We start from the raw sequence: 21,922 nt of genomic DNA, 5'->3' as shown, positions 1-21,922 counted from the left end.
ATTGTTCTTGCGTGGTGGTTATGCTGGTGCTGAATGTGAAAGTGATATTTTTGCTTGCTACAAGATGATCAGTAACAAACCTGCTTTGCTTGCTAAAAACTCTCTAGCTAATTCTGTCTTGACAGCAAGTATTGCTATTCCTTCTCAGGTTATTACTCCTCCAACCTTCCTATTCCCTGATCCAGTCTATCCTTATGTTGGAAATGGAAGTTATGGAATTACATACACATATGATGAATTTGGCAAAAATCTAGTTGATGAGGTTGGAAAAAGAGTTGATGAATTGAATACACTCCCATGTGATTTCATCATTAATAATCCAGATTCTTTAGGAAAACTCATCATTGTTGAATTTGGGGGTGTCTATTGTTTGAGGGACAGTTGGCTAATTGAAGGTCACAAGTTTGTAATTGTCGGAACTGAACCTGTAGTGTTCAGAGCACCATATATCCATTATTATGGTGCAGAATTCAAATATGAAAAATGTGCCTCATATAGAAATGTATTCTGGTCTACTTATTACTTTGGCAATACCGTTTCTGATTGGATCTTAAGTACAACACTTCACGGAAATGTCTTTGTCAATCATGTTCATGGAACTGTTATTGCAAAGTATGGTCAAGAATTTTGGGTTGCAGGTAAGATACACGGTGCAGTTTGGGTTCATTCTGAGGAATTGGGTCAAGTTACTCTCCAAGAAGCTTCATTTGATGCTCCAATCACTTGTGATCCAAAGGAGCCTTATGTAAATTCTGAATGCTTGGATATTTTCTCATGCTATTTAATTGATCATCACTCTAATCTCACATGTGCAGGAAAAGGTCAATGTATTGACTACAACAAATGTATTTGTAAGGAAGATTCCTATGGCGATGACTGCTCTGTCTCCATTTGTTATGGTGTTTATGGTAATGAAACATATGTATGCAGTGGACATGGTAACTGTGCTGGAAGAGACAAGTGTGTATGTGATTTTGGTTATTATGGACAAATGTGTCAATTCACAACTTGTAATGGTATTAACAATACTTCACCTCTTGCTTGTAACAAACGTGGTGTTTGTGAATTCTACAATAACTGTACTTGTAATTTAACTCTTGGATATGGTGGTCCAGATTGTGAAATTCCAATATGTAATGGATTAGTTGGTTTATGTTCTGGTGCAGGAAGAGGAGATTGTATTTCACCAAACAATTGTTCTTGTGCTGATGGTTATTATGGTAAATGGTGTGAAATAACAACATGTTATGGTGTTGAATCCACCAACTCTTCCGTTTGTGGAGAGAAGGGTAATTGTACTGCTTTTGACAAGTGTTCATGTTTAGAAGGTTATTATGGACATACTTGCCAAGATTTTGAATGTTTTGGTATCTCTAGATTATCAAACGAAACTTGTTCAGGCAAGGGTTCATGTGTTAATTATGATACATGTGTATGTCAACCTGAATTCTATGGAATCAATTGTGAAGTTACATCATGTAATGATATTTATAGTAATGAAACCAAATCTTGCAGTGGTCATGGTAAATGTGTCGGCCTAGATACTTGCAACTGTACTCAAAACTATTATGGACCTTGGTGTGAACTTACAACTTGCTTTGGTATTGAAGCAACAAACCATTCTACGGTGTGTTCAGGAAGAGGATCTTGTTCCAGATTTGATGTTTGTTCTTGTCTTGATGGTTATTATGGACCACGTTGTGAATTTACATCCTGTGATTCTATTTCTTCCAATTCTACAGAGGTCTGTAATGGTGTAGGTACTTGCATTGATCTTGATATTTGTGTTTGTCCAAACACTTACTCTGGTGATTTCTGTGAAATCACCAGTTGCTTTGGGGTACCAACTAATATTCCTAGTGTTTGTTCTGGTCGTGGTTTCTGTACACATTTGGACATTTGTAATTGTGATGAAACCTTGGGATATGAAGGCTCAAACTGTGAAATTCCAATTTGTAACGGCATTCCAGCTGTAAATTCTACAGTTTGTAGTTCTCATGGTTCTTGTACTGGAGCTGATCATTGTAGTTGTGATACAGGATATTTTGGATCAAATTGTGAAAATACAACTTGTGGCGGAGTTTCCTCTACTAGTCACCAAGTTTGCTCCCGTCACGGGTTCTGTGCAACTTACAATAATTGTACTTGTAATTTGGGTTATTCTGGAAGTATTTGTTCTGTCTTTTCATGTCGTGGAACAATGAATACCGAAAAAGCTGTTTGTTCGGGAAGAGGTAATTGTTCAGATATCGATACGTGTGTTTGTCTTTCAGATGCGTATGGTGATGATTGTTCCATATCTAAATGTAATGGCACATTTAGTAATTTTACCAATATTGTTTGTAGTTCAAGGGGACACTGTATTGGAACAGATTCTTGTAATTGTACAGAAGGATATTATGGTAAATTCTGTGAGAGAACATCATGTTATGGAGTCGATATGGCTAATAAGAGTGTTTGTTCTGGAAGAGGTCTTTGTTCTGATTACAATCAATGTAATTGTTCAGAAGGATACTATGGAGATAATTGTCAATATCATACATGTTTTGGTTTGAATAACACAGAATCTAAAGTTTGCTCTGGACATGGTCTTTGCTCACGTACAGATGAATGTAAATGTGCTTCAAATTACTTTGGATTGAACTGTTCTGTTACTATTTGTAATGCTGTTTTAAGTAATGAAACAATGGTTTGTTCTGGAAGAGGTGAATGTTTATCACCAAACCAATGTTCATGTAGAGAGGGTTATTATGGTGATTATTGTCAAGTGACAAATTGTTATTCAATTGCCTCAAATCAATCACAATTAGTTTGTTCAGGTAGAGGACAATGTTCTGATATGAATACTTGTATTTGTGATCCAGACGCTTATGGTCCTGATTGTTCATTGTACAAATGTAATGGAGCGTTGAGCAACGAATCAATTGTTTGTTCTGGTCGTGGTCAATGCATTGAAACAGATCACTGCAATTGTACTGAAAATAATTATGGTCAATTCTGTCAAGTTACTTCGTGTTTTGGAATTCCGTCCAATCAAACAGATTTGACATGTTCAGGAAAGGGTGTTTGTGCTCAATTTAATTCCTGTCAATGTTTTGAAAATTCATTTGGTTCTGATTGTTCTGAATTCAAATGTTTTGAAATTTTAAACGTCAATTTGACAGCTTGTCATTCACGTGGTTCATGCATGTCAACCAATAATTGTTCATGTTTCCTTAATTATTTGGGAGACGAATGCGAATTAACTAGTTGTAATTCAATTCTTTCCAACGATACCAATGTATGCTCTGGAAAGGGACAATGTGCAGATTTTGATTCTTGTGCATGCGATGAAGGATATTATGGTGATAATTGTGAATACTTTAATTGTAATGGAATTGAACATTTGAATTCATCTGTTTGTTCCTCAAGAGGTCATTGTACAAGCTATGAAAAATGTGAATGTGATGAAGGTTACTTTGGAAATAATTGTCAATTCTTCACCTGCAATAGTGTCAATCACACTGAATCAACAGTTTGCTCTTCAAGAGGTGAATGTTCAAGCTACAACAATTGCACTTGTAGAGACAACTACTTTGGTAACGATTGTGAATTGACCACATGTGGTTCAATTCAATCTAATGATTCTAAGGTTTGTTCTTCAAAGGGTTCCTGTATGGATTACAATATTTGTAATTGTTCTGCTGGTTACTACGGAAGTGAATGCGAAAATTTCAATTGTTTCGGTGTTTCAAAATTCTCCAATTCAACATGCTCTGGTCGTGGTGATTGTATTGATGGAAATACATGTGTTTGTATGGCCAATATGTTTGGTCCAATGTGCGAAGTTACCATTTGTGATGGTATTTTGAGTAATGATTCCAGCGTTTGTAGTGGTCATGGTTCTTGTGTTGATGTAAATGATTGTGATTGTGATACAAACTACTACGGTTCAACATGTGAAGTTACAACATGTAATGGAGTGTCCTCTAACACATCATCAGTTTGTTCTGGTTTTGGTAAATGTGCTTCATTTGACAGATGCCAATGCGAAGAACATTATAATGGAAATGATTGTCAATACTTTACTTGTAATGGTGTTAACCACACGGAAACAACAGTTTGTTCATCAAGAGGTGAATGTTCCTCTTTCAACAATTGTTCATGCAGAGATAACTACTTTGGTGATACATGTGAATTGACCACATGTGGTTCTATTCAATCTAATAATTCTAAGGTTTGTACATCGAGAGGTAATTGTTCAGATTTCAATACTTGCAATTGCTCATCGATTAACTATTTTGGCACTGAGTGTGAATTGGTACAATGTTTTGGTGTTCTTAACACAAACTCAAGCGTTTGTTATAGCAAGGGTATTTGTGTAGATTATGATGTTTGTGATTGCGAAAATGGGTACTTTGGAGGTGAATGCCAATTCTTCACTTGTGGTGGCATTAACAGTACCAATTCATCCGTTTGTTCATCAAGAGGTGAATGTTCCTCCTTCAACAATTGTTCATGCAGAGACAACTACTTTGGTGATACATGTGAATTGACAACATGTGGTACTGTCAACTCAAATAACCCTTATGTATGTTCTGGAAAAGGAAAGTGTATTGATTACAACACTTGCGTTTGTAAATATGGCTACTTTGGTGATATTTGCGAACATTATAGCTGCTTCAATATTACTGAGGGAGAACCTCTTGTATGTTCAGGTAGAGGTAATTGTACAAACTTTGGTGATTGTAAATGTAGAGAAAATTATATGGACCTTGCATGTGATGTAACCTCTTGCCATGGAGTTCTTTCCAACGATACCAATGTATGCTCTGGAAAGGGACAATGTGCAGATTTTGATTCTTGTGCATGCGATGAAGGATATTATGGTGATAATTGTGAATACTTTAATTGTAATGGAATTGAACATTTGAATTCATCTGTTTGTTCAACGCACGGTAAATGTACAAGCTATGAAAAATGTGAATGTGATGAAGGTTACTTTGGAAATGATTGTCAATTCTTCACCTGCAATAGTGTCAATCACACTGAATCAACAGTTTGCTCTTCAAGAGGTGAATGTTCAAGCTATAACAATTGTTCATGCAGAGATAACTATTTTGGATCTACTTGTGAATTGACCACATGTGGTTCTGTTCAATCTAATAATTCTAAAGTTTGTACATCGAGAGGTAATTGTTCAGATTTCAATATATGCGAATGTAAGAGTGATTTTTATGGACCTGTCTGTGAGTTCTATGATTGTAATGGAATTGAACATTTGAATTCATCTGTTTGTTCAACGTATGGTAAATGTACAATTCCTGAAGTATGTATATGCAAAGAAGGTTACTTTGGAAATGATTGTCAATACTTTACTTGTAATGGTGTTAACCACACGGAAACAACAGTTTGTTCATCAAGAGGTGAATGTTCCTCTTTCAACAATTGTTCATGCAGAGATAACTACTTTGGTGATACATGTGAATTGACCACATGTGGTTCTGTTCAATCCAATGATTCCACTGTTTGTACATCGAGAGGTAATTGCTCAGATTTCAATATATGCGAATGTAAGAGTGATTTTTATGGACCTGTCTGTGAGTTCTATGATTGTAATGGAATTGAACATTTGAATTCATCTGTTTGTTCAACGCATGGTAAATGTACAAGCTATGAAAAATGTGAATGTGATGAAGGTTACTTTGGAAATGATTGTCAATTCTTCACCTGCAATTATGTCAATCACACTGAATCAAACTCCTGCTCCGCAAGAGGTGAATGCTCCAGTTATAATAATTGTACCTGCTTCACCAATTATTGGGGTGTTGACTGTCAATTAACTAGTTGCGGTAATGTACAATCCAACGAAACAACAGTTTGCTCGTCAAGAGGACAATGTATTGATTTTAATAACTGCTCTTGTGATGAAGGTTATTATGGCCCTACATGTGAATTCTACACTTGTAACAACGTGGAACACCTTAACAACTCTGTTTGTTCTGGAAGAGGTAAATGTTCTGAGTATTCTAACTGCACATGTGATACTGGATACTATGGAGTTAACTGTGAATTCTATACTTGTTTAGAAGGTAACAACACTGACCCATCTGTTTGCTCAGGAAGAGGAGTGTGTGCAAGCTATAATAATTGTTCATGTAGACCACACTACTTTGGTAATGATTGTGCCTTGACTACATGTGGAAATGTCAGATCAAACAATAATAGTGTATGCTCCAGAAGAGGTCAATGTATAGATTATAATAATTGTTCTTGTGTTGATACTTATTACGGCTCAACATGTCAAGAATATGATTGTTTCGGTGTTTCAAGAAACGTAAAATCTGTTTGCTCAGGAAAAGGAAAGTGTGTAGATATTGACACTTGTAATTGTAAGACTGGTTATAATGGTACTAATTGTGAAATTATGATAATGTATGGTACTTGTAAAAAGGAAATCAATTGTACTAATCATGGTGAATGTTTAATCAGTGGTGCATGTGAATGTTACACAGATTACTCCCAAGGATTTTGGACAGGATTTACATGTAACAAGTGTGACCAAGATTATTATGGTGAGTTGTGTGCTACAAAGGTTGTAGGACCTGCTGTTTTCTCCTCAGATTTTAGAGGACTCATCTTTAATCTCTATGTTCCTGACTCATACACAAAGATTGATATACCTTGCAGTTATCTATTGAGTGAGACTGATATTAATAGAAACTTGTTTGGTACACTATCAAACCTTAAATGTCAATTTATTGATAGAACCAACAATTTGTTCATTATTAGCTTTGGTTCTATGGATTATACCTTGCAACCAGAAATTGATACAATCAATATCAACACTCTTGTTATTGATAGAATCAATCACGTTACTCAACAAAATTATTATGTTCAAATAGATGTTGCCATGCCTTCCAATATTTGGCCAACTGCTGTTATTTCTACTTTGGATGAATTTTACAGTTCATGTGATGATATTACTATTGATGGATCTATGAGTCACTCAGAGGATGGAAAATCACTGCATTATTATTGGAATTTACTTGATTCTACAACCTATCAAGTTTTTTATTCCAATTTTGCAAACAGCCCTTTCATCAAATTGCAAAATTCTAGTCTTTTACCTGGTTCATACCTAGTTTCTCTCCAAGTTGAGAGTACATTTGCTAGAAAGAATAGTTCTATTGTTTATTCTAATGTATTTACTAAGGCATCAAAGCCAATTCCATCAATTTATGTTCCAATCACTCACCAAGAAAAGGATGCCTCTCAATTCCCTGTCTATTTTAAGAAGACTGTATCAGAATCATCTTGTAAATCACAAAAATCTGCTGTTAAATGGGAACAACTTACAGGACCGATAATAGATTATCAAGTCGATACCTTTGGAAATCTTTACATTCCTTCTATTTCCACCTTTGGCTATCAAACATATACTTTCTTAGTTACAGCCTTCTATCCATCCTATCCTCAATTGAACACAACAAGTATCGTAACATTAATAACAAAACCAATAGATATGGTTTTATCTATTATTCAAAGAGAAGCTAGAAAGAATTATACTATAATTGATGTTGAATACTCTGACCCTGAATCAACATACCACACAGGTATTACTGAACAATGGACTTGGACTTGTTTGGAAAATAGTAACCAAACATTATTGGAATTCCTTTTCAATATTTCTAAAGATAGATCTACTGAGTTTACAATTGAATCCAAGATATTTAATGAAACTGTTCCATCCTATATTACTCTTACTTTGACAATTGAAAAGTCTGATGGAAGATCTATTTCTGCAACAACAGTAGTTTACTTTGTAAACGTACCTCCTATTGTTAATATTGTGGATGTTGAACCAAAGACATATGTTATCCAAGGTCAAACAGTTACTATTCAAACATATACCTCCAGTGATCCTTCACTTACAAGAACCAACTTGACAATCAATTCAAAGAACAAAGGTATTGTCGATTCATCAACAATCAACATTGATACAAGCGAATTTGAAGAAGGAACAAATAATACTGTTGTTATCACTGCTTATGATCCAAACACTGGAGCCTCAACATCTACTACATATACTTTCGAAGTTGCAACCTCTCCAAAACCATGTTTGTGTACAATCAATCCTCCTGAAGGTATTGCCCAACAAACAGATTTCCAATTCTACTGTACAAATTGTAAAGATGATGCAAATCATATCGACTATGTATACGGATTTATTGATGATAGATCAGGTGCCAAGCTTCCATTATATAGTCTTGGCGAGGTTTATTCTTCAAAACTTCCAGCTCCATTTACTGGAAGTATTTTAACATGTTACTTTGAAGTAATTAATACTCTTACAGGTGCTTCAACAACTACTTACACTAACATTACCATTGATAAACCATTTGTTCAACAAGTTGAAGAAGTCCAAACAACAATCATCGCTTGGGCAGATGCAGGTCAAAGCTATATTTTGGAGGGAGAATACAGTAAGAGTATCTACCAATCTTCTTCATCTTCCAGAACAGGCTCAGTAATGTTGGAAGAAACAATTTCTGATACTATTCAACATTCTAGTTCCTCTAGTTCTTTGGAATGTATAAATGGTGTTGATATTGCTGGTTCTTGCAAGTGTAAGGATGAATGGATAGGCCAATATTGTGATATTGAAGTCAAAGATTTTAATAATATCCAATTATCAAAGATTCACGCACTCGATGATATGAACAATATTGCCAATGCAACAGGAACTGTAAGCGTTGAATACTTATCTTTGCTTTCCTTTGCTGTTGATTCAATGTTATTGAATTATCCTTATCTTACTAGTGTGACTGTAGATAGATCTTTATATACTTTGAACACTTTCCTTACATTCTCACTTTCTGATCCTAGCTTGAAGCTTACCTCAGGAATGAATATCATGTTAGATGGTTGCATTCGTTCTGCATATTACTATGTAGTTGACAAACAATACCTTATTGATCAAAAAGTCAACTCTAGAAGACTATTGTTGACATTGAAGATGACCTCTTACTTGATGGCCAGAGGAATGTCTGCTGGTAGACTTAAGAAGGGATATCAGGGTCCATTCTTCCATGTCGTAATTGGTAAAAGTACATTGAACGATTATCCAACATATGTCCAAGAACCAATTACACAAACCAGTATTGATGTCTTGTCAGGTTTCTTTGAATTTGAAGTGTCAAAACTTTCATACCTTGTTAAGAAACCATTTATTTATGTTTTGTGCGTTTCTGAAGATATTTACTCACTTAACTCGCAATTGAAACAGTCTAAAAAGATTACATCAGCCAGTAGTTTCTCCAACGCAAATACTTTGGCTAACTTGATTTCACCAATTGTTTCTGTTGAATTTATTGATGTTGCCACTCCAATTAACGAGAATGACATTATCTATACAATTCCACTTAACTTTAGTAAGGTCGAAACAGAAATTATTCATGATGTCCTTGACTTTACAACTGTTTCCGAAACCTATACTTGTGGTGATTTTGAGGATGGATCTTCTTTGATCAGAACTGAGTGTTCTCTTGTAGCTCCAATTTCTAGAAATGATACCTTTGCCAAATGTCGTTGCAAGCAATTCACCAACGTATTTGTGCTGCAAACAAGCACTGTTATCTATTATTCATACACCTATGTTGCTGCTTTAGGAGCTGCTGCTGTTATTATTTGTGGTTTCTCTCTAACTTGTCTTATTTCTTGCATTATCTTGTGTAGAAATAGAAGAAGATTTGCAGGATTCTGTTGTTGTTGTTGCTGTGTTCATAAAGAAGAAGTTGTTGTTGGAGGATCAACTGAATCTGATATCTCATATGATGAGGAAGAAGAAATGAAGATTCAACAAATAGCTATTAAGACTCAAGCTGCAGAAGAATATAACGAGGAAACTGAAGTTGAAATGGAAGTTATGAACAAGCAAGGTCTTAAGGTTGAAGAACCATTTGTTGCTTATAGACCTCTTAAGAAGACCGGTAGATCTATGAGAAAGGTTCAAATTGTTCCAGGAGATGCCAAACTTGTACAACAAACCACTGGTGGAAAGAATAAGGTTCTTCCACTTCTTGGAGGTACACTTGTTGACTTGAATGAAAATCAATACGAAGAAACAGAAGAAAAGGAAGAAAAGGAAGTGAATGTGAAGAATTCAAATGGTTCTATCTGGGATTTGAAGGATGATGAAGAAACATTTGAAGAAAAGAAGAATAAGATGACAATGCAATCAATCAATCCTTACGCCAAACAAAATTATACTGAAGAAACTGAAGTCCAGCCAAACGTAGTACAATCATTCACACCAAGGCTATCAAAGAAATCAAATATTATTCAAGGAGAAAGAGATGTTTCAATGCAACATAGTGTCACTGAAGATGAAGACGAATCTTTGGTTGAAGAAACTGACGATTTGAGAAGAAGTAGCAACTCTGTAAAACTTGTCAAAGAAGGTCTTGTTAACGAGTTTGCATATGCCAACGGACGTGTTAAGGATGAACATGAAGAGGAAAGTAGTGTAGAATTGGTAGATGAAAAAGATTTTGTACAACGGGGCACAAAACCAAAACCTGCCAAATTATCATCATTAAATCCATTCTCGATGGGATCTACTGAAGATGAATGTGAAGAGATGGAAGAAAGTAGCATATTTAGAAAGACTGAACAAAACGAAGAAAAGACTATGGATGACTTGTTATTCAACAAGCCTATTAAGGTTTCTTCTCAAATACTCAAGGACAAGAATACTGAAGAAAAGGAAGTGGTTAACCATAGAGCCCCAGAATTTGCTCCAACACAAGTAAAGATTCCAAGAACTTCCACTGAAACTAAATCTCAAACCATGAGAGGAGATGTATTTAGTGAAACCAATCAAACTGAAGAAAAGGAAGTTGTTAATCATAGTAGAGCCCCAGAATTTGCTCAAACAAAGAGTCCAAGAGTTTTACAAAGTAATAAGGCTCAAACCATTAGGGGTGATTTATTTGGAGAGAAGAGTGTTACTACTGTCGATGAGAATGCCAATTTGATTACCGGTAGTGATGTATCTAGTAAGCCAATCGGTAAAGTTCCAGAAAAGAAGCATATTTCAAGTGCAAATACGGAAACCTTGAAGGGAGAACTTTATGCAAACTCTAAGGAAGAAAAGGAAGTGGTTAATCATAGTAGAGCCCTAGAAGTTGCTCAACCAAAGAGTCCAAGAGTTTTACCAAGTAACAAATCTCAAACCATGAGAGGAGATGTATTTAGTGAAACCAAGCAAACTGAAGAAAAGGAAGTTGTTAATCATAGTAAGACGCCTGAATTTGTTCAGCCAAGAGTTTTACAAAGTAATAAGGCTCAAACCTTGAGAGGTGAATTATTCTCAGAAAAGGAAAAGAAGCAAGTTGTGGAAACAACACCTGAAGAAGTTAAACCTTCCAAACCAAGATCCTATGTTGCTCCTAAATCTCAAACAGTTCAAGGCCAAGTTTATATTGATGAAGAAGAGGAAGAGGAAAAATCATTGCAAAACGTTGTTTTGAACAATAAGAGTGCTCCAAGAGTTACATCAAACCAAAGCTCATCAAGACCTCAATCTCACGGTAGTCCAAGACTCCCAACAAGAAGAACTAGAGTTCAGTCAGCATCCAAGGAAACTAGAGATGTGGAATTGAATTCAACAACCAGTAGCAGACCATCAAGTGTTAACTCTCAAACTGTTAGAGGACAAGTTTATACTGAGGAAGAAAAGATAGTAAAGGCCTCTCCACTAAATGTCGTACAAGAGGAAGAAAATAAGAAGATGTTACAATCTTTGTATGGTGACATGTTTGCTGCTAATAAGTTCGAAGAAAGTGTTGTAAATAAGAAATTCACTTCTGAGGAAACAAGACCACAAGTGTCTAACAAATCTGCTGCTTCTGAAGAGGTTGATGAAGATGTTTATATTGTTGCAGAATCAGAACAAGCCAAGAAATACGCTCCTCCAGTTCAAGAAGATATCATGCAAAACAAACCAATTAAGGTTTCTTCCAAATATATTGGAGATTCTAGTGAAAATTCAGTTGTCAACAGAAGCAAGCCTCCATTGTCATTTGATGAAGAACCAACCCAACCAGCAGTTAGGAGCTCGCCATTATCTCACAGAGAATCAATAATGGCTACAGCAACAGAAAGCAAGGACGAAGGAGAGGATGTATTCGTAGTTGTAGAATCTGAAGAAAAGAAGATGAAACCAGTCAGCAAACCAAAAGAAAGCAAGCAAAAGATACCAACAAGTAACTTATCTGGAATGCAAGCACAATCGATGCAACAAAATGTGACCAATTCTGTTGAAGAAGATGAAGGAGAAGATGTTTTTGTTGTTGTGGAATCTGAAGAAAAATCAAAGAAGAGATCAAACAAGAAGTCAAAGAACGGAAAATCATCCACAAAATCTTCTCAAGAAAAATCAGTTGTTAACAGAAGTAAGCCTCCAGTATCTCTTGATGAAGAACAAGTCCACCAATCTAACTCTACTTCTGGTAGTAGAAAACTTCAAAAATCCTCAAATCAACAATCCAGCGAATTGAATATGGCAGCTCAAAAGACCTCAACTCAACAATCTGGTGCTTCTGAAGAGGTTGATGAAGGAGAAGATGTTTATATTGTTGTTGAATCTCAAGAAGCATCATCAAAGAGAAAGCCTGAAAAGTCTAAATCTAGCAAATCAAGTAAGACTTTACCAAACTCTTCTTCCAACAATGAAAGTTCCTTTGAAGAGAATACTGTTGTGAACAGAAGTAAACCACCAATGTCTTTCGAAGAGGAAAAGAACGAAGATATGATGTTGCAAACCTTGAGTAGTGGTATGTTTGAACGAAACGTGGGTAGTGTTGTTAACAAGAAGGAAGAAGTTGATGAAGGTGAGGATGTTTATGTTGTTGTAGAGTCAGAAGCAAAGGAGAAGAGAAAGAAATCTTCAGCATGGCAAGCATTGAAAGATATGAAGAAGAATAAGATGTCAATGAGAGATGCTGCCAATGCATTGATAACAAAGGAAGGTAGATCATCTGATTACACCCAAGAAGATCAATTAAGTACCTATCAATCTACCAACTCTATGATCAGCAGTAGATCAGCTGCTTCTATAAATATGACATCTAATATGGTAGCTCAAAAGACCTCAACTCAACAATCTGGTGCTTCTGAAGAGGTTGATGAAGGAGAAGATGTTTATATTGTTGTTGAATCCCAAGAAGCATCATCAAAGAGAAAGCCTGAAAAATCTAAATCCACTAGATTTTCTTCACAAGAAAAGACTGTTGTAAATAGTAGCAAATCTATCGAAGCAAGTGAATCAGGTAAAATGGTTAGTCAATCCTCAAGTCAACAAGTTGTGTCCAGTAGTAATGGTCAACAAGTAGCACAAGAAGATGATGAAGCAGAAGATGTTTATGTTGTAGTTGAAGAAACTGGAGTTGAAAAGAAGAGAATGCCATTTGGATGGCAAGCATTGAAGGGAATGAAAAGCAAGACTTCCATGAGAGAAGCAGTGAAAGGGGCCTTTGGATCAAAGCAAAGCTCTTCCACTATCACCACAACAGAAAATTCAAACTCATCAGCAGTATCCGGACAAACAGTGATAACAAGTTCTCAACAAGCCATCAGTAGTTCAAATATTGTCACAAAGCAAACCAGTAGCTCTACTGTTACTAACCATTCTTCTAGCTCTAGTAGCACAGTTGTAACCGGTTCCACTCAGCATGTTGTTTCCTCAAACATTAGCACACAACAAGTTGCACAAGATGATGATGAAGCAGAAGATGTTTATGTTGTAGTTGAAGAAGTACAAAATACTAGAGCTGCTATACCTCGTTTGGATACAAAGAAATCATTCTTTACTAGAAATAAGAAGACAGATCCTGAACAAAATAATGAGACTGAAGGAAATGATTTACAATCGGTAGGTGAACTTCAAAGCATTAAGTCTTCATTCTTTGGTAAACCATCCTTCCTCAAAAGAAAGTAAATAAACAGTAACTTTTTATCTTAATAACGCTTGCGGATTTTCATCCAATGTTGCAGGACCTTCCCTAATTGACAGCATGTTATCAAACATTAATGGTACCATTCCTAACAATATCAATAACACTGCAATCCATTCAGCAATTGGAATAAATTTGGTTAAATAAATTGGAATACAAATAATCGCTCCAATCATGCAACTAAAATGGTAAATCATTGAAATTGAAAAGCCAGAAACAGATAAAATGTACATTTTTCTCTTGTTAATAGTCAATGAATTAACATGTCTTATAAAATGAAATGGTTGAGTTTTTCCTCTACAAGCTCTGAACAATCGCCATGCTTGAATAATAAACGAGAAACCTGTATAAATAATCAAGAATAACAATCCCAAAAAAGCTGTGACAAAATGCACTGTTCTCGTTGCTTTTTCATCAGGATATATAGCCATAATAATAAGTAAAATATTAGCAGAAACTCCTGGAATCAATTGCACAATGATCAACCAAAAAGGAATCGACAAAAACTCTCTTCTTCCAGGGAATTTAATATTACTGAACTGACATGTTAATAATCTTCTCCATCTAGAGGTATTATAATTATTATTGGTCTCTCTCCATCCAAACCATTTCACATACAAAACCAAAGCCCTTATCACAAACACAATCGAAAACAAAACTCCATTAATACAAAACGTAGCCACAAACATTGGTCTCAAATGATGTTGATGTGTTCCACAATATGAAATTGCAGTCGTCACCTTTGTATCAATTCCACAAACAATCAACAAGGCAATAATCAACATGTACGGAATAATCCACAATGCAAATATCAACACTGAAATGAAACTCATGAATGAACTACTCGATGGACAACAAATATATTTTCCAATTCTAATTCCATTCATTGATGATGCTCTAAGACCATATATCGGATCATTTGAAGAAGAATAATGATTGTTTTGTTCATCATCATCCAACGCTACTGATTCAAGATTGTGATTATTTCCATAATAGGAAGTGGTAGTTGTTGGTCCTTCCGAGAGTGTTGTTTTAAGAGTGGTGGTGGTCGATTGTTGTTGCTGTTGTTGTTGATAGGAAGCAGGGTCGTTGGTAAAAACGAGCGATGCCATTTTTTTTGCAGGTTTTTTCACAACTTTTTCACACATTTCAATTGAGCGAGTACTAACTTTCATTGTAAAGTTTGAATGTTACTAATTTTTGGACAAATGTTTAACTATTCAAAATATTATAATTTAATCAATAAATTTACTGTTTACGAAGAATTGGAATGGCAGCTTTTAAATTTCCAAATTCATAATCAATGCCAACAATGGTATTGTTGACTAAATCCATTTCAGTGTGATCCTTATTGAAAGGACACATGCAAATGTTGTTGCGAGTGAGTGGTTGTGAGATGGTGGGATCTAATTGTTTAGAGGATTGAGTTTGAAGCCAGAATGCTCTGTCAAATGCTTTCAATAATTGATAATCGTACTCGCCACTGCCTGAAAAGTAGAGTTTGCTTTTCTTCTGGATGGAATTGACGAATTCATCCAAAATTCTGTGATTATTGAAGAGAATGTACTTTTGATTGACTAGAAGTTTCAATTCCTCACTCACTTCTGAATCTTGGAGAATTAAATCTCTAATGGCAGAATCTATTCGATAGCTCATTTCACAAACTCCCTCCTTTTTCAATAATTCCACATATTTCCTTAATGGTCCCTCTAATTTCTCCTCAAATTCATTCTTTAAACCCAAATGATCAAGAACTGCCTCCACAAAATGTTGACAATTGCACTTCCTATTATCGTAATATTTTCTAGTGTTGTAATAGGTACAAATGGCTGCCAGTTTATCAATGGCCTTGGAAACCTCAATTTCACCCTCAATTTTCCCAACATCCATTGCAAAAACTGCCTTTGAACTCGATCGATTTCTCACAACTGCTATCGAGCTATTTCCCCATTCCAAATACCAAGGTCCAATAATGAGAGCTGCATGAAACTGTGTTTAAAATGCATGATTTTCAAAGAATGAACAAGAAATTAAAACATACCATTCCAAATTTCATCTTTTGAATGGATGGATTATTGAGAATGGAGCCGAATCTTCTGATAAATCTGTGGAGGGAGCTATCATCCATTTCTGTAATGATTATTTTGACCTTCATGAAAGGTTCTACCTTATTGGAACCATGATCATATCGAGGAGCACACATACTATTCAAATATTTATATCTGAATCTTTCAGAAAATGATAAATTTTGACAAACTGTACTAGTTGACTTTTCTCCATGACTTTTTACCATACTCTTCAATTTTTCAAAACAATACTTGAATTCTAATATGAAAATTGTTACAAATTCAATCAAATAAAACTCACGTTCTTTCTTTTGATCACTCAATTCGTCCAAATTCCACATTTCCACATCAACAATGTGAATTGGATCAATAACATTTGATAAATTCGATACACATCCAATATCTCTATCTGTTTTACTAATCTTTAGACCATGTTCAATATCAAATGCTAATTCATCTTCCAATTTATCTGTTTCTTCTTCTGTTTCTTCATGAAAATTGGAAGAAACTGTGGAAACAGACAAAGTGGAAGCTTCCTCCTGGTTTTCTGGTTCGTCTTCGTGTTGTTTCTGCACAACTTTTGCTTGGAGTAAAAGAGTTGCCTCTGACTTACGTGGTAGGAGAGGTGGTTTCTTATTATTATTCGAATCTCCTTGATGCTGATGTGGAGTTGTTGGAGGAAGTAATTGATGATTACTATTGTTGTTGTTACTATTATTTCTTGGAGAAACCGATGTACTTGTTGTTGTATGTGTTGTTAGTGGTGCTCCAACACTATTCGAATTATTATTCGAATTTCTAGGTGAAACATTTGTTCGAGGTGAATGAGCAACTCCAGCACGAGGGCTCTTAGATAATTGCAAACCAGTTGCCATATTACTATCCTGAATCAAACCAAGTTGTACCTGTTGGTCTACTAAATCTTTGACTTTTGACAGTAAAGAAAGAGTAGCTCCTCTTGGAATACCAATGTCTAGCAAATCCTCTGGTTTGATAATAATAATGGCCGATCCATCAAATTGTTGTTTATAAATTGCTAAATAGTTTAGAATAAGTTTCGTCCAAGCAAACAAACGGTTAATAATAATAGGAATATAAAACAGTAAAAACAATAACAATAACATACGATCAACAACTGTCTTTTTATCGTAACCAGCATCCAACAACCACTGTTTCAAATTCTCACTTGACCACTGTTTGAGACTGAGTGTTGTGGTGAGGTCAATCTTTTCAATCTTGAAGGGAGTTTTACTTGAGAAGAGAGGCATTTTGTTTTTAAAAAGAAATGATGTGGTTAGGTGGCTAATAGTTCAATGGAACATTAACATCTGCGTGAAGAGCAGCGGTATTGACGTTTGGTTGAATAGGACCATAAATGTCATTGACTTGTTTTTTTGATGAATTTTTTCAACGGTAACCAAAAGCGTTAGACCTATTTTTAAAAATTAATTGTGTGCTGTATATGATTGGTAATTTTAAAAATAGCCATGAAGCAGACTTGGCCGAGTGGTTAAGGCGACAGACTTGAAATCTGTTGGGGAAACCTTCGTAGGTTCGAATCCTGCAGTCTGCGTATCAACTTTTGATTTTATGGTATTCATAATATTTATTCGTATTTATTGCCTTATGTAGCCTTCTGTGTTGCTTTTGTTGTAATAGAAGAGTAGCCAGCTACTCTTTGAAACTTTGGTTTGGGTGGAATACAAAATTTTTGCGTATTGGCGCCTTTTTCATGTTTGAAACCGTTGAATGATTTAAAATAAAAACTCTCAAACTGTGTTTCAATTAGAATAAAAAATATGTCACCACCATCAGCATCATCATCATCATCAAGTGAACAACAAGAAGCATCAGTTCTTGGGAAGAGAAGTAATGATCAAGTTGAAAATTCCAAAGAAGAAGACTCTTCGGAAAGTCAATCAAAGAAGGCCACTTCATCCTCCAACATGGAACAAAGTTTAAAGAATCACATTGATAGTCTAGTAAAGAGTTGGTATTTTACTCCAATGCCACCGATTAGACCTGGAGTTGGTGAATATACAACCTATGAATGTTTTTCCTATGATGAATTACCTAAAATTGAGGATATTTACAAGAGTGAAGAAGGTGATGAATGTCAATTTAAACAACCATCATTTGATGGTACTTGGGAATGGAAATTAAAATCAATGAAGGAACAAATTGAAGAATTTAAACAATTAAGAGGCAATGAAAAGAGAAAGAACAATAAGAGAGAAAAGTTTGGCTTGACACAAATTGATCCGACCTATACTCAATCCGATGTTGATTTGCTCCCACCAGTTCTTAAGGTACTATTCAATGATGTTTACTTCCACTTTTTGACATCAGATATTGAATCTCCAACTGCTTGTTACTTTAGTTTGATGAAACCAATTCCACTCTCATCCTACTCTCCAAAACATGAATTCTGTCTCGTTCCATTCTTCAATGATCAACAATCTTGTTTGACATGGTTTGCACTCTTTGATAGAAAGGCCTCTAAGGAAGAATTCAACAATATGCCAGGATGTTTTGAAAATCCAATTGTTGTCACTGGAATAAGCATTGCTGATTTGGAAGATGATGATTCACAAGTAGTTAAATTGGATGATTTACAATTCCAAGCTCCATCCATTGAGGAATTTGTTTGGAGAACTGCTGTGGAAAGTAATTTGTGGATGTGTGTTCATCCACAATGTGGAAAGATGAAACCAATCGATATCAAATACAAGCCAGGTCAACGATATGCTCTCCACTATGAAAACTTGCAAAAAGCCAAACAATCAACCACCCAAAAACAAGACGAAAAGAAAGAAGAAGAAACCAAACAATAATCCACAATAACCACCTTGTCAAAAACGAGCAAAATGCTTTTTAGTTAAAGAATTGTTGCAAACTTTTCACAAGTTCATAAAAAAAGATTCTCAAACCAGAAAACATCAATCCATATTAATATTAATCAAACAAAAACAAATATCAACACTAATCACACAATGCAGAGTCTCTTCAGAATACTCTCAGCCAAGGCAATAATCAACAAGAAAAAGTTACTCCTAACCACAGCAGCAGCAACCATCACAACCTCTGCCTATTTCCTTCTCAACAACAACAACAATCAAGTTAAATTTGCTCCCAATGAAGACAATCATGATGTTGATCAACATCACCGATCAGTATTAGCTAATAATCTAATTATTCAAGCAGAAGAAAAATCATCACCAACTAATAACTCTCCCTATCAACCAAAGAAGAAATTAGTAATTCTTGGAAGTGGTTGGGCATCAGTGGGTCTGATTCAATCCATTGATTTGGATTTGTATGATGTTTATGTAGTTAGTCCTAGGAATTATTTCCTTTTTACTCCAATGCTTCCAGCAGCTCTTGCAGGAACTGTTTCCATGCAAAGTATTACAGAACCAATCAGAAGTGTGATTAATAGAGTAAGAAAGGATAAATCTCTGATTGAGTATTATGAAGCTGAATGTTATGATGTTGATTATGAGAGGGGTGTGATCAAATGCAAGGATATTTCAAATTATGTAATTCATCATCAGAATGGAAGTGATATTGCTAATGATTTTGAATTGAAATATGATAAGTTGGTAATTGCTGTTGGAAGTCAACCAAATAGTTTTGGTGTGAAAGGTGTTGATCAATACAGTGTTCCAATGAAACAACCAGAACACGCAGTCAAGATTAGAGAGAAACTTTTGGATGTTTTGGAATCAGCTTGCATGCCAAACTTGACAGATGAAGAAAGACAAAAGGCACTCAGTGTAGTTGGTAAGTTTCTACATTTCTTTACATTTTATTGACTTCTTCAAGTTGTGGGAGGAGGACATGCTGGAATTGAGACACTTGGTTACTTGGTTGACTTTGTAAAGGAAGATATTTCCAAATTATTTCCAAAGGATATTGTTGAAAAACTCAAGATTACAGTTATTCATAGCTCAGATCATATTTTAAATACCTATGATTGTAAAATTAGTGAAATGTGCGAAAAGGAATTTATATTCAATAATGTTGATTTGAAAACTAATGCAAGAGTTGTGGAAGTGAGAGAAAATGATCTAGTTGTCGTATTTAAGGATCAACAAAAGAAGAGTGAACCAGTATCATTACCTTTTGGAGTTTGTATCTGGACGACTGGTGTTGCTCAAGTTCCACTTGTTAAAAAATTGGCAGAAAATATTTACAAGCAAAAGAATGAAAAATCACTCGTTGTTGATGCTCATTTACAAGTTGTTGGATTGAATAATGTTTATGCTATTGGAGATTGTTCTAAAATTGACCAACCTAAACTTGTTCAAAAATACGAGTCATTCTTTGAACAAGCTGATATCAATAAGGATGGAGTTATATCATTTACAGAAATGGAATCATTAATCAAGGCAAAAGAAAAGGAATATCCAAACTTTGCCACAATCAATCAAAAACTCAAAAAGCTTTTCACACAAGCAGATGTGAATGGAGATAATGTTCTTTCCAAAGATGAATTCAAATCTCTCATCCAAAGAATTGACAATGAATACTATGCTCCACTACCACAAACAGCACAAGTCGCCTCCAAGCAAGGAAGTTATCTTGGCAATTGCCTTAATGACATTGAAAAGGGAATTACCTATGTACCACCATTTACTTATAAGAATTTGGGCTCATTCGCCTACATTGGCAACAACCATGCAGTTGCTGACCTTTCTGGAACTACCGTAACCAGTTGGCAAGCTTTCTATTTATACAGAGCTGCCTATCTTTCCAAGCAAGTTTCTTGGAAGAATAGATTTTCACTCGCTTCTGATTGGGTGAAAACAGCAATCTTTGGCAGAGATGTCAGCAGATTCTAATTGTACCATAATGAAATACTGTATTTATTAAATAATGTTCACTCCAAGTCCATCGAAATATTTCCTTCCTCCTCCATCCTAATTCCTTTCCATTCTATTCGAATTTAAATTTGGAGGGAAAAGGAAAAATCAAATAGAAAAAAATAGAACAACATCAAACTCTCTCAATTTTTTCATTGTTTTGATTTTATAAATAGAAGAAAATGAATAATCTCGGAGGACATGAATACTTTCAAAAATTGATGGATAAGGCAGAGATTAAGTTTGTCAAACAGGCTGATCCATCCCGAACGTATGGCTCCTATTTGAAGGCTGGAGAGGAAATTTATTCATCAGTAGGTTTTTGAATTTTGATCAAAATTGCTAAAGGGAAGATTAATTGGCAATCAAATGAATAATTGAATATTAACAAAGGCGAATCATTTTCATAAGGATGGATTGTTAGAGGAGGCTTTTATATTATATTGTAGATTTGTATTGCTTTTTGTAAATATATTAAAGAAGGACAAGTTGGCGAGTGAACAGCCGTATTCAACCAGGTTTAGTAATTTGAAGAAATTGGCTTCGTATGCAATGGATCAATGTGAGGTGATTAAGAAGAATTTGTTGGATCAAGAGAGGAATGGAATTGTGTCATTGAGTGTTTCGGAAATTAAACAGAAAGAAGTAGATGAATACGAAGGGCTAAAGGTTGACAATGCTATTCCTAAAAATTCTTTGCCAGCAGGATCAAAGAATGAACCAATTAATGTACAGACAACTTTAATTAATGTAAAAATTGATATGAAACTGATCGAGAAATTTAATCAGGCAGCTAGAAATAATACGGCAAATAATTTGGAATTTTGTGGAATTCTTTCTGGTTTTCTAGTTGGAACTAGTAAGGAAAAATCTTTCCAAGTAACTCATTGCTTTATTCCAAAGCAAGATTGTACAGAGGATAGTTGCAGAGCACTGAATGAAATTACTGTTTTCAATAGACAAGAGTTGCTGGGCTTGGTAACTCTGGGCTGGA

The 21,922-nt window shown here is 35.1% G+C and overlaps 4 protein-coding genes and 1 non-coding gene across 5 annotated transcripts in view; 4 read left to right on the top strand and 1 right to left on the bottom strand.

Annotated features, from left to right (window-relative positions):
• Positions 1–13,981, top strand: part of NAEGRDRAFT_52469 (uncharacterized protein) — a gene marked incomplete at both ends in the record, with an annotated part of 21,480 nt that extends 7,499 nt beyond the window's left edge. The window contains one exon of the mRNA XM_002672104.1: positions 126–13,981. Within this exon, the coding sequence (XP_002672150.1) occupies positions 126–13,981 (13,856 nt within the window). The remainder of the gene's footprint in view (positions 1–125) is intronic.
• A 1,230-nt stretch (positions 13,982–15,211) lies between these two features.
• On the bottom strand, positions 15,212–17,331 carry NAEGRDRAFT_81315 (uncharacterized protein; the record flags this gene model as incomplete). The annotated part of the gene is made up of 4 exons (XM_002672051.1): positions 15,212–15,986; positions 16,039–16,322; positions 16,365–17,099; positions 17,190–17,331. The coding sequence occupies 4 exons, from the start codon at positions 17,329–17,331 to the stop codon at positions 15,246–15,248; spliced, it is 1,902 nt and encodes a 633-aa protein (XP_002672097.1). The 3' UTR covers positions 15,212–15,245.
• A 224-nt stretch (positions 17,332–17,555) lies between these two features.
• On the top strand, positions 17,556–17,636 carry NAEGRDRAFT_t612. The gene has a single exon. It is a non-coding gene; the product is annotated as a tRNA-Ser (tRNA).
• Positions 17,637–17,862: 226 nt separating this feature from the next.
• NAEGRDRAFT_52467 (uncharacterized protein) lies at positions 17,863–18,897 on the top strand (the record flags this gene model as incomplete). The annotated part of the gene is made up of 1 exon (XM_002672103.1): positions 17,863–18,897. One exon carries the CDS (start codon positions 17,863–17,865, stop codon positions 18,895–18,897), a length of 1,035 nt encoding a protein of 344 aa, XP_002672149.1.
• A 159-nt stretch (positions 18,898–19,056) lies between these two features.
• NAEGRDRAFT_72836 (uncharacterized protein) lies at positions 19,057–20,907 on the top strand (the record flags this gene model as incomplete). Its single annotated transcript, XM_002672102.1, has 2 exons — positions 19,057–19,846; positions 19,889–20,907. 2 exons carry the CDS (start codon positions 19,057–19,059, stop codon positions 20,905–20,907), a joined length of 1,809 nt encoding a protein of 602 aa, XP_002672148.1.
• Positions 20,908–21,922: the final 1,015 nt, after the last annotated feature.

The sequence above is a fragment of the Naegleria gruberi genome (assembly GCF_000004985.1).
Source record: "Naegleria gruberi genomic scaffold NAEGRscaffold_56, whole genome shotgun sequence".
NCBI classification, from domain to species: domain Eukaryota; phylum Heterolobosea; class Eutetramitea; order Acrasida; family Naegleriidae; genus Naegleria; species Naegleria gruberi.
This window is presented reverse-complemented; position numbering and strand designations above follow the sequence as displayed.